The sequence below is a fragment of the Mustela nigripes genome, unplaced genomic scaffold (assembly GCF_022355385.1).
Source record: "Mustela nigripes isolate SB6536 unplaced genomic scaffold, MUSNIG.SB6536 HiC_scaffold_498, whole genome shotgun sequence".
In the NCBI taxonomy this organism is placed as follows: Eukaryota; Metazoa; Chordata; class Mammalia; order Carnivora; family Mustelidae; genus Mustela; species Mustela nigripes.
The window spans coordinates 18,730-31,458 of NW_026739905.1; the positions used below are offsets into that span (position 1 = coordinate 18,730).

General features: G+C 47.3%; 1 protein-coding gene across 1 annotated transcript; it reads right to left on the bottom strand.

The window, feature by feature from the left end:
* Positions 1–10,555: 10,555 nt before the first annotated feature.
* CCDC185 (coiled-coil domain containing 185) lies at positions 10,556–12,364 on the bottom strand. The gene has a single exon (XM_059387232.1). It carries the CDS (start codon positions 12,362–12,364, stop codon positions 10,556–10,558), a length of 1,809 nt encoding a protein of 602 aa, XP_059243215.1.
* Positions 12,365–12,729: the final 365 nt, after the last annotated feature.

Here is a 12,729-nt window from a genome sequence, read left to right on the forward strand (position 1 = left end):
AAATCTGACCACCTAGTTCCTTTGAGTTAAAACATCTGCAACATCAAAGAGAAACAATGGCCCCTTTTGAAGCACAGATAACTCAATTGGAAATAGAACTATTCTGGTTTCAAGTGCTATGAGAAAGGGAACTGGGTCTCACTGTAACTAGATGTGGAACTGGAAAATACTCAGAGCTTTCTGGGTTTTGAAGAAGGCAAAGCAATGACAAATGTTTGGTGTCTCAAAAAATAATCTTTAAAAAAACCCATCATTGACTCTTGAGTATCCAGCATATAGAAAGAAGAAGACTGTTCCAGATCTTCCAGATCATCTCAGTGACTGTCCAAGCACAGGAGGGGTTAATGATGAGAACACTCACCTGAGTCAGCATTTTCTGCCGCTTCCCCACACACAGATTCGCTACATGATCAGGATGGAGGGAGGGCATTAATGAAAGCTGGTCCGATGTGGAATTAATTCAATTACACAGTCAGTGGAGGAACACTTAGGTTCCCTAGAGCCAAAGGCAATTTCTTCAAAATTCCTGATATCTTTCAGTTCAAATGCAACTAATATCATTGTCAGTCTTTAAGTTCTGCGATAAAAGACAACAGGTGTGCTAAGATTGACAGGAGTTAGGTTACATTGGCATTCATTCCTCCAAAATTCTGAGCATACTTGTAAATCAGGTTTTCCTTTTAATGAAAATCTGTCCGGCATGAGACTTAAGAAAATATTATATAATAAAAGCGAACATAGCATTCGTATTGTATGTTAGCCACTGTTCTCGACTCCTTATACGTGTTAAACCATTTAATTTTCACAACTCTATGGATTATACACTCTACTTCCTTTATAGGGATCAAGACACAGACGCATGGAAGGGTGATGACCTTGTCCAAGGTCACACGTCAGATACGTGACACGGCATGGGTTTGCACATGGCAGTCTGGTTTCAGAGTCTGTGTCCTCCCCACTACCACTGAGAGGCCATGTGGTGCATTCATGGCAAGGGGGCCAACTGAGAACTGGGTTCAAATCCAGAACCAGCACTCAGAGATTGTGCTCAGCCTCACTGCACCTCGGGTTCTCATCTGTGAGATACCATAATACTTATATCACAGTGGTTATACAATTTAAGAATGTAATCAAATTTTAAAGTCGAGTGTACATCAGGTGCCTGGCTTGAAGTAGGCATTGGATCAAGGTTTGGCTGCTAGAAGATAGGATGTCTTGATCCCAGTTTTGATCTGATAGCTACAGATCTTCTTTGAGTTACAGTGGGGTTATGTCCCGACAAACCCATCACTCCTTGAGTATATCGTAAGTCAAAAATGCGTGTAACACAGTTAACCTATCATAGGTCCTTGGTTAGCCTCACTTACCTTAAACAGCCTGGAATGCTTAGCTTGGCCCACGGTTGGGCAAAATTATCTAATACAAAAGCCCGTTTGATAATAAATGTTGAATTTAATGTTCAAATGTGTCATGTAATTCACTGACTATAGTGTACTGAGAGTGAAGACAGAATGGTTGTCAGTGAGTGGACTGCTAAGACTCGTGATCACGTGGCTCATGTTGGCTGTGCCCACTGTGAAGGCAGGGAAAGATCAAAATTCAAGATTCGAAGTTTTTTCTACTGAATGCATTTCACCTTCACACTATTGTAGAACGGACAACTCCTGTTGAACTGCCATAAGTCAAGAGCCACCTGTTTGTAAAAACTGTGGAAATCAGAATACCAAGGCTAGTATGCTTTCACTGAGAGAAATTTCCAACCCAAACTCCTTTAAGCCAATTCAATTCTGTGGTCAGTTTTCTAAATTGTACCGTCTTTGTTTCCACATTTTTGTATTTTTTTTCAATTTTAAGACATTCTTTGCATTCAGACTATTTGCATTTATCTTTTGGTATGTTTTTGACAGTATCAAATGTGACCAATGTCAGCCTCTCTGCTCCTGTGGGCTTCCCCTTATGGGAATTATTTCTGCCAGGTTCAATTTCTGCAGGCCAAATCCTACAGATCTAAGCATTGTAAAGAAAATCTGGTTCTATCATTTAATTTTTGTCTTGATAGCAACTGTTTCTATTTGCAGTTTGAGGCACTGTTGAGCTCACTTCGTGTTAATTTCTACTAAATCTTGTTATCCTGAGGTCAATTTTTGAAGTTCCATTGTTACTAACAAAAATGCTACTTTTTCCAGCGATAAACAATGTGAGTTTTACTTTGCTTTGAGAAACCTTTTGAGATCATTGTAGATTCATGTTCAGTTTTAAGAATGCATGCAGAGAGATCCTGGGTCTCTTTGCTCAGAGTCTCCTGATGACGACATCTCACAAACTATGGTATATTGTCCCGTGCCCCCCATCTCTGCCCCAGGACACTACACCAAGTTGGTCAAAAGACAGTATGTTTTCATCACAGAAGGCCCTTTCGGGCTGCCTTTCATGGGCACGTGTACTCTGCTCCGTCTGGACCCTACTCTGCCCACCCTGTCTGCAATTCCATCCTTTCCATCACGTTCTAGATGGAATCACACACCATGTATGTAACCATCCCTCAGAGCACTTCTCTGGATGTTCGTCCGAGTTGTGTGTGTCCATAGTTGGTTCCTTTTCATTGCTGAGGGGTGACTGGTGGGGGAGGTTTGTTTATCCGCTGAGCTATCAAAGGACATCTGGGTTAGCCCAGCTCAGGGCCAGTGTGAACACAGCTGTTGGGAACATCCAGGAATAGGTTTCTCTATGAACTAAGCCTTCATTTCTCTGGAAGAGATGCCAGGAGTGCCAACACCAGGCCACGTGGTGGTGACATGTCTAGTATCTGAAGAAACTGCCAAACTGGTTTCTGGAGAGGCTGTTCCCCTTACAATCCCACGCAGCCTCTGAGAGATCTGGTTTCTCCACCTTTCATGGGGTCGCTATGTCTGACGTCAGCCCTTCTGATAGCTGAACAGTGATAGCCTGTTGTGGTTTCAAATTGCATTTTCTCATTCCATAACTCGTCATTTCATTCTTAACAGATTCTTTCTGGCCAAGCTTTGAATTTTGATGAGGCCCAACTTATGTTTTTCTTTTACAGAAGGTGTTTCTGGTGCCAAGGCTAATAACTCTGCTTAACCTTCAAGTCTGAAGATTTTCTCCAAGTTCTTCCCTAAAACATTTTACAGTATTACAATTTACATTTAAGTCTATGATTCATTTTGAGGTAATTTTGTGTAAGATGTGACCCTTGGGCTGAAGGTCTTCTCTCTGTCTCTGTATCTGTCTGTGTGTCTCTCCCTCTCTCTGTCTGCCTGTGGATATCCACTTGTTCCAGAAATGTTATGTTGAATTGGCTGTCTTCCTTCACTGAATCATGTTCGCATCTCTGTCAAAAAACACCATTAGATGTATTTGTGCCGGCCTGTTTTTGGTGTCTCTACTCTGTTCTGCTGAGGAGTGAAACCTATCCCCTCAGCAATATCACAGGGTCCTGATTCTGGGTCCCAAGGTATAAGGTTGGGTAGACCGATCCTCTCACTGCATTCCCTGTTGGGAAATTGAGGTGTTATGTGCACATTTGAGACTAGCCTTGTCCAGATCTACAAACAAACCTACCTGGGATTGTGGTGGGAACCGCAAGCAATCTGCGAGGTTGGGGAGAATTAACATCTTTATTCTGTTGAGGCTTCTGGTCGACGGACAGTATGGCCTCCTGCTTATGTCAGTCTTTAATTTCTTTCATCCACATTTTGTGGTTTTCAGCAGACAAGTCTTACACAGGTCTTGTTTGATTTATGTCTAAGTAAACCTAGATGTGAATGGTGTCGTAGTTTAGGCAGCTGTGAATGGTATCCTATTTTTTTTTTTTTTATTTCAACAACCATGTGTTCGCTGATAGTATATAGAAAGACAGTGGTTTGGGGCGTCTGGGTGGCTCAGTGGATTAAAGCCTCTGCCTTCGGCTCGGGTCATGATCCCAGGGTCCTGGGATCGAGCCCCGCCTCAGGCTCTCTGCTCATGGGGGTGCCTGCTTCCCCCTCTCTCTCTGCCTACTTGTCATCTGTCTGTCAAATAAATAAAATCTTTAAAAAAAAAAAAAAGAAAAAGAAAGACCGTGGCTTTTGTATGTTGATCTTTTATTCTGTGACCTTGCTGAACCCACTTATTAGAAGATTTGTGTGCATTCCTTGGGGTTGTCACCCAGACCACCCTGTCATCTGCAGCTTGGTGTTATCTCTTCTGTTCTAATCTTATCTCTGATTTCCTTCCCCCACCCAGCCCTAGAACAGGCATCCTTCCTTGCTTCGGATCTGGGACACAGCATTCTTCTCTCACTGGTGGCTGTAACGTTTGCAGAATAATTTTTGGAGATGCTCTTTATTGAGCTGAGGAGTTTCCCTCTATTTTTCTGAAAGGATTACTCATGAACGGGTGTTGAATTTTGTTAAGTGCTTTTTCCGTATCTGTTGATATGTTCTTGTGATTTTCCTTCTTCAGCCTGTTAAATACGTGTTATTGATATGGTGACTGTTTTAAAGAATGGATGAGCCTTGAATTCTTGGAATAAATCCCACGTCCTTGTGGCATGTGATTTGCTGATGTTTTCTTAGGGACTTTTATGTCTACATTCACGAGACACATCCTTTTGCGGTTTTTGGTTTGCTTCGTTCTATCCTTGTCTGGTTGGGTATCATAGTACCACTATCTTCTGGATACGAACCAGGAAGGGGTCCTTCCTCTTTTATTGTCTGTGAGAGGCTGTGCAGAGTTGGTGTCAGCTCTCTTAAGTGTTTGTGAAATTCTTTCTTTCTTTCTTTCTTTTTTTTTTTTTTGAAGATTTTAATTTATTTCAGAGAGAGGGTGAGAAAGAGAGAGAGAGAGTGAGTGCATGGCGGGGGGCAGGGGCAGAGGGAGAGGGACAGACTCTGAGCTGAGCACAGAGCTGGCCCCAGACTCAACACCACAACCCGGCGACCACGGCCTGAGCCCAAACCAAGGCAGATGCTCAGCCCACTGAGCCACCTGGGCGCCCCTAAGTATTGGTGAAATCCTTGGCCTGGAAATTTGGGGGGAGGATTTTTTAAATTATGAATTTAATTTTATTTGCTGTTATGGACAGTTTAAGTGATCTATTTTGTCTTGGGTGAGTTGTGGTAGTTTGTGTCTGTGGAGGACTTGGTCCATTTATCTAAGTTCTCAAATTTACATGTATACAGTTGTCCCCCGTTATTACCCTTCTGACGTCTTTAGGGTCTGTAGTGATATTGCGGTTTCATTTATGATGTGGAATCTGTGTCTTCTCTTTTTTATCAGTCAGTAGAGGTTTGTCCATTTCATCTAACTTTTCAAAAATCTGTTTTTGTTTTTGTTTTTAGTTTAATTGATTTCTGCTTTTTGTTATTTTATTCTTGCTTTGAGTGTACTTTGCTTTTTTCTAGATGCTTGAGGTGGGAGCTTAGATAACTAATTTGAGAGTTTCTCTTGTATTAAAACATAGCCACTATTTTGAAAATATTTTCTTCTAGTCTGTGGCTTGTTTTCTCATTCTTTTGATCAATAATTTTTTTCTTTTTAGGGCGCCTGGGTGACCCAGTAGGTTAAGCATCTGACTTTGGCTCAAGTCCTGATTTCCAGGGTCCTGAGATTGAGCCCTGCAGCAGGCTCCCTGCTCAGCAGGGAGTCTGCTTCTCCCTTCCCCCACTCCTGCTCTTATGCTCTTTCTCTCTCAAATAAATAAAATCTTTTATTTTTTTTAATTTTTAATTATTTTTTTAAAAGATTTTATTTATTTATTTGACAGACAGATCACAAGTAGGCAGAGAGGCAGGCAGAGAGAGAGGAAGAAGCAGGCTCCCCAGTGAGCAGAGAGCCCAATGCGGAGCTCAATCCCAGGACCCTGAGATCATGACCTGAGTGAAGGCAGAGGCTTTAACCCACTGAGCCACCCAGGTGCCCCAATAAATAAAATATTTTAAAAGAAGAATTTTTTCTTTTTTTCAATTTTAGAAATTTGACTAATGAAAGGGCCTATTTAGCCAGAGCAGCTCCATCCTGACCCTGCCTCTCCCCCTTCAGGGAACTTACTTAAAAACAAGTTCCAGAAACCAGTCCCAGGTAACAAAGCACAAAAACAAGGGTGGGTCAGGCCAGATAGAGTTATCCAATCGGTGGTGTCTGTCTCTCTAGCTACCAAGGAGTATGGGACCTGCCCTTTGGGCGCCAATTCTGACCAAGATGATAGGCGAGTTCAAATATATACTATAGGGTAAATTGTAATTCAATTGGTCACTTATGTGTGACCTAGCAGGACTGTGTAGCTTCCCCTGTGTTACAATCTCATTGGTCACTGTGCGTGGCCAGGCCCAACCACATGGCCTTTGCCCTTAAAAGCTAGTCTGTAAAGAAGAGAGAGGTTACCTCTTTGCAAGGGATGGCCCTGGCCGGTCAGTTTGATTCTTGATGCTTGGCGCGAAATAAAGCTTTGCCTGACCTTCACTTTATATCAGTCTCACTCCTTTGACCATGGACCCAACAGACGAAGATGAGTCTCTATGCATTTCTGGGGGTTTACCCTTTTTTGGGGTTCACACAACATCTGGAATATGTAAGGTTAGTTCGTTTACCAAGTTTGTAAATTTTTCAAGCCATTATTTCCTTGAGCCCTGCCTGCTTTCTCCTCCCTTCCTGCCGTGACACTAGATCTTTTGTTATAGGCCCACAAGTCCACAGGACCTTCCCCCATCCCCTCCCCCTGCCTTGGCAAATTTTTTTGTTTCTCAGATTGGGTGGTTTTGTTTTCCTTTCTGCTGTGGAGCCTATCCACTTAGCTTTTTATTTTTGTTGCTGTGTTTTCCAGCTATAAACTTTCCATTTGGTGATTCTTTATACCTTTCATTTCTTTGCTGAGACTTTCTCTTTGCCAAGACTTAGTTTTTGTTTTTGTTTTTTTTTTTAAGGTGTTTCAAGTGTGTTCATAATTGTTTACAGAAGAACTTTTATTGTATCTGCTGTAGAATCTTTAGCGATTTCTCCCACTTGTTGTCCCCATGTTGTCTTTTTCATTCAATTTGAAATATTCTTGGTTCTTGGTATGACAAGTGATTTTCAGTTGAAATCTGGTCATTCTGAGTTTCATAAGACTAGATCTTATTTAAACCTTCTGTCTTATCTGTTTTCCTCTCTCACTGCTCCAGGAGGAGGGAGGTTGAGGCCTCATTAATGCCAGGAGGAGGGAGAAGTCAAGTTTCCCAGCCAGGCTCCACTGCCACCTGTGGTGTGTGTGGGGGTTCCTCATCACTGCTGGGGGAGGGTGGGAGTGCTCACTCCCCTTGAGGCCTCATGGATACTCCCTGATGGATGGATGGTGACAAAACTTCTCACTGTTCACTAGCCTTTTCTGACAGCACCTGGCAGGAGGAGGGAGGGGCACCCTGTTACTGCATGGGGGTGGTGATGGTGGTGGTGGTGGGTAGTCATGGTGATCACGGGCATGGGGGTGGGTGGTCGTGGTGACTGTGGTGGAGGTGGCAGTGAGTGAGGGTGGGTGGGTGGGTGTGGGGGTTGGAAGCCTCAGCTCCCTGTTTGGTCTGCACTGGCACCGGGGAACTGTGATGGCAGAGGTCTTTTTTGGCATGGATAGGGGTGGGGGCCACTGGGTTTGCTGTGGTATTTGGCTGGAGTAGAGCTACTGTCTGAAAGTTTTCTGTCTTATTAGGCTGCCCTTTTCCTCGTTTGGCTAGGGACAGGAGACTTGTTGGTGCTTCTGGGTTGCCTGCTTCTTCCGCTCCAGGTCTGGGATACATGCGGTAGAACGGAACCCAGGGCATTCACGCTATACGGTTCCTCAGGTCCTGAGTCCATGGCCTGTCGGCCTTCTTTCCACGTTCAGACTCTGCCGGTGTTTGTTTCACAGATGATTTTCAGGGTATATATGTATCTGGGTAATAAATAAATACATTTATTTATTGAGGTTGTAATAGGGAAAAGTAAGTATATTCCATCTTCTGTCAGTCTGATTTTATACTGATTATTGTTTCCAATCACATTCACCAACAACTGACTAAAAGAATGACAGTATGCATTTCTTTCTTGGAGGAGAGCGCAGAGAATATTAGTGGCATAAAATCATAGGATAGGGATGTGGGGTTAAAACAACCTGCTTGGGGCACCTGGGTGGCTCAGTGGTTTAAGCCTCTGCCTTCAGCTCAGGTCATGATTTCAAGGTCCTGGGATTGAAGCCCGCATCAGGCTCTCTGCTCAGTGGAGAGCCTGCCTCTCTGCCTCTCTGCCTACTTGTGATCTTTGTCAAATAAATAAATAAACTCTTAAAAACAAAACAAAACAAAACAAAACAAAACAGCCTGCTTGACTGTCTCCCTGACTGTATATTGACCACTGTGGTGAGCATGGGTATAATATCTTGGACAGTGACCCTGGACTTGTAGCAGAGAGTGGAGCTTGGAAGCCATGAACTGAATCGCGGAATGGATGAGCCCCACCCAGCCCAATATTTGCGTGCTCCATGCAGACCATCTGTCTGGGAAGGGTGACGTCAGGGCCAGCAGCCCAGGTGCCCCACATCTCACAGAGGAGGAAGAATGGAAACGAGGCTCAGAGACACCAATCAGGGTCTGATGAATGGGGGTTGAGACAGGGAAAGAGGAACTCACATATATTACCAAGAATAAAATGCAACATTTGACTGACACTGTCTGCATTGGGCTCTGGGCACTGCTCTGAGTGGCTTATGCTGATTATCTACTCGTCTCTCCCAAGTACGAATTATAACTTTGTTTTACAGATGAGCAAGCTGAAGCTCAGGAAAGGTAACTTCCTCCACAGATCAGCCCCATCAAGAGGAGGAGTTAGATTTGCAGGAAGTCTGAAGCATCCAGCACTGTCCCACAATGCCGGGAATGCATGCAGCATGTGGCTGCAACAGTAGATTAACTTGAGGGAAGAGGAGAGAGTAGGTGGAAATTGAAGCAAAATATAGGAGCATTTTTTAAGCAAAGGAGGAAGGGCCTGATGAGGCCTCACTGGGGGTTCCGACGACAGGGGAAAGGACACAAAAAAGGGAGAAGGTCCCGCCCCCACTACATGAGAATATGGGTGCTTGGGTGACCCCATCTGTGGAGGGACCAACTCTTGATTTTGACTCACATCATGATCTCAGGGTTGTGGGGTTGAGCCCTGCCTTGTGCACCAAACTCAGCGAGGGTCTGCTTGTCCATCCCCCACTCCCACGCTCTCTCAAATAAATAATAAATTTTTAAAAAAGTGAGAATGTGAATCTCATCATGATCTCTGATCAAAATCCTGACCAAATTATCTTTTATGTCATTTCAAAAAATCCTAGTAAGACAATCAGGCTTATTCGTTCTCTCTTTTCAAAAGATAAATTTACATTTGAAGAAAAACCTGGCTAATTTTTCGACAGAAGCTTTACAACGTGATGGGTTAAGTCCTACTCAGCTTGTGGCTCCTTAATTTGAAAATGCCATGCTCCTGAATCATGCTGAGTCATTCATTCAGGGCTGGTGAGGTTAATTAGACACCATGTGGGAAGAACAGATGACATCATCTACCTCCTTCAGGAGGGACAGAGGAGAAATAGATTCCAACTGAATTTTGTTCCAAAAGACTGGATAGGACTGAGCAAAGAGGAGCAGTGTGCAAAGAATCAGAGCAGAAGATTCCAGCGAGCTCTTGGATGAAGGAGCAGTATCATCCAAAACATGTCACAGAACACCAGTTTCATGGAGTGATCCGAGGAAAAAAGGGGTTCGCGGTTTGTGTAAAACTCTAGGTTCAACAATTAAATTTCTTTACTGCAGGCCTTCTCAGAGCCTTTAAAACTTTCAGGTGCATTATAAACACCTGAGGGGATGTAGTATGCACTTGTTTACCAAAATCTACCCCCCACTCACCCATTCACACAATCTCTTTTCTATCTTGGAGATTGCTCTGTCTAGTACCTCACATCTCAACCTTACATTGATTATTTTATTTGTCATCTCTCAAAGCATCCCTTGGAAATACCAATTAGAATTTGTAAGTTCTGGGACAGGAAGAGACTTATGACCCAGAACTGAATTCCCTCCTGCAGACTTTAGTTCTTCAAAAATGGGCCTGGAGGTGCCTGGGTGGCTTAGTCCTTAAGAGTCTGTCTTGGGCTCAGCTCATGATCCCAGGGTCCTGAGATCAAGCCCAGATATCGTTCTCCTTCCTCAGCCAGGAGCTGGCTTCTCCCTCTCCCACACCCCTGCTTGTGTTCCTTCTCTCGTCTTTGTCAAATAAATAAAATCTTAAAAAGAAAAATGCGCCTGATGTGTGCTCCCAAGGTTACTGAAGAGCTAATATTTTCTATTTAAATGAAACTTTGATCACAAGTCATTTTCTTAAAACCCCCAAATTTCTATCCCCAACCCTCTCAGCTCCCCGCATGAATCAATGAACTAGTTCATGAGAGGAACGTGCAGCTATTTTATATACTTTTTCAAATCAGTGTTCAGTTATAATCAGATTATAGAGGGCATCCATTGCCCCCGTCTCCCTCACCCCCGTGCGGTTCACTGGCGACTGGCTCTCAGCAGCCCGGTGTCCCGGCCCCGCGCTGGGTCTCCCGCGCCCTCCGGTCCAGGAAGCTGCTGGCCAGCGCGCGGGCGTGGTCTCTTCTGGAGGCTCTGGAGATCTTCTGGAACTCCTCGAAGGTGGCATCTTTTTCCCAGGAGATCTGCTCCATCCTCTGCTCCTTTTTCCGGATGGCCTCCTTGATGCCAGCGATGTGGCACTTCTCCTCCTTCTCGGCTTTCAGCTTCAGGATGTGATGGTTCTTTTCTCGCAGGACGCTGAGCTCGTGGATGTGCTGCACCTTGTCCCTGATGTCCTTCTGGACGTTGCTCCTGGCCTGCTGCCCCTTCTGCTCCGCCAGCTCCGCCAGCAGCCGCTTGTGCATGCGCGTCTGCTCCTCCGCGGCCTGTGCGCGCCGCCGCACCTGCTGCAGCCGCTCCTCCGGCTTCTGCGACCTGTCCCTCAGCTCCCTCGGGCGCTCATGCAGCAGGCCCTGCAGGATCTCCTGGGGCCGCTGGGAGCTCTGCTCCAGGGACAGCTTCCTCAGGAGCTCCTCAGCCTTGGCCTGGCAGTCCAGCAGGACCTTCCGGGCCTGGTAGTTGACGAGGGAACTGAGGTTGGTCTCCTGGACCTTTTTCTGGGGCTCTGCGGTGGGCAGGTTCTTCCGGTGAGAGCCCTGCTCCAGCTTCTCCTGCAGCTTCGGGCAGTCCTGCTCTCGCAGGCCTTGCACCATCCTCTCCAGCTCCTGCAAGAGCAGCTCTCGGGTCCTCCTCCGGGGCGTAGGCTCTGGCTCTGCCACCTCCCGGGCTCGCTCCGGTTTCTCCCGCAGCGCCCTGCCCGCATGCTCTGCAGACCGGGGAGCGCTCCTGGTTTTGCCGTCCCGCCGTCGGACACGCTGCTCCTTTTGCCGCCACTGCTCCTGGCTCTCCTGCAGAAGCAGCTTGCGCTCCCTCTCCAAGGTTATCTGCACCTTCTGGTCTGAGCGCTTCAGCTCCTCCCAGGCCACCGCCGCCTGCTGCTGCAGCTCCCGCATCCTCTGGGCCTTCTGGAGCCGGGTCAGCACTAGGGCCACGATCTTCTGGTCCCTGGAGGACATGACCGCCTCCTCCAGCTTGCTCTTGAGCATCTGGGCGTGCGGGCTCTGAATCTCTTTGCTGGACACTGAAGGCTGGGAGAGTTGGCTGGCTAACGACTCTAGCAGATCACTGCTGTCCCTCTTATGGGCGCACACGTTTGCCGACTGCGCCCTGAATTCTTGAGATGGCACGGAAGACTTCTCTGAGGGAGCCGAGGACAGGGACCAGTGACCTGGACCCCTGCACAGCGGCACCGCCCACTGGTCTCCACTCTGCGCCTTCTCCACCCCAAAGATCCCGCTCAGGGGGGTGTATGCTCTCTCGGGGTAAGGCGAGGGCGAGTCTCCCTGGGCCGGAGGGCTGTGCTGGTGGGGCTGCCGACGCCAGACTGGGCTGTGCGCGCCGCCTCCAGGGTGAGGCTTGGGCCCTGGCTCGCCCCAGGCGTCCTCTAGGTGCCGGCCTCGGGGCTTGGGCCTCCTGGTGCGGTCTGGGGGCCTCGTGGCCACGTCGGTCAGGCTGCGGCTTTCCCTTGGCGAGTGGGAGCACCGGCGCCGGCGAGGCCCCGCGATGGGCGCGCAGCGCGGGTAGGGCCAGGGCGCCGCAACCTCGTTCACCTCGCCCGGGGTCGTGGCCCCAGAGCCCAAGCACCGCTCAGTACCCGCTCCGGGCCCACGCAGCCGCGCAGCCGATGTGCGCTTCCCGCCGGTGGCCAGGACGCAGCGCGGGGAGAAGCGGCCCAAGCCCTCCATGCTCCTGGGCCTGTGAGCTAGGGCCCCGGGCTCGCGGTGCTGGGACCTCCCCCAACCCCACCCACCGCCCTCCGACCCCCGGCCCCCGGGTCCTGTGACGCTCTGCTCACTTCACAATGCTGCTCTATGACTGGCCTTCTGGCACCTGCGTGGCCAGGGGGAGGGGACTGCAGGAATCAGGGGCCCCAAAAGCTGAGGGGGCACTAGGATCCCCCAGTATTTCAGGCAGGGATTGACCTCGCATTTGTATACTTTCAAGTAGCAGGATTTTAAAAGAATCTAGTGAAGGGGTCATTCCAGAACGGAACTCTGGGGGATGGTCGTGGTGCCCTGTATGCAAAGTGAGCGGAGGCTGGAGCACATTC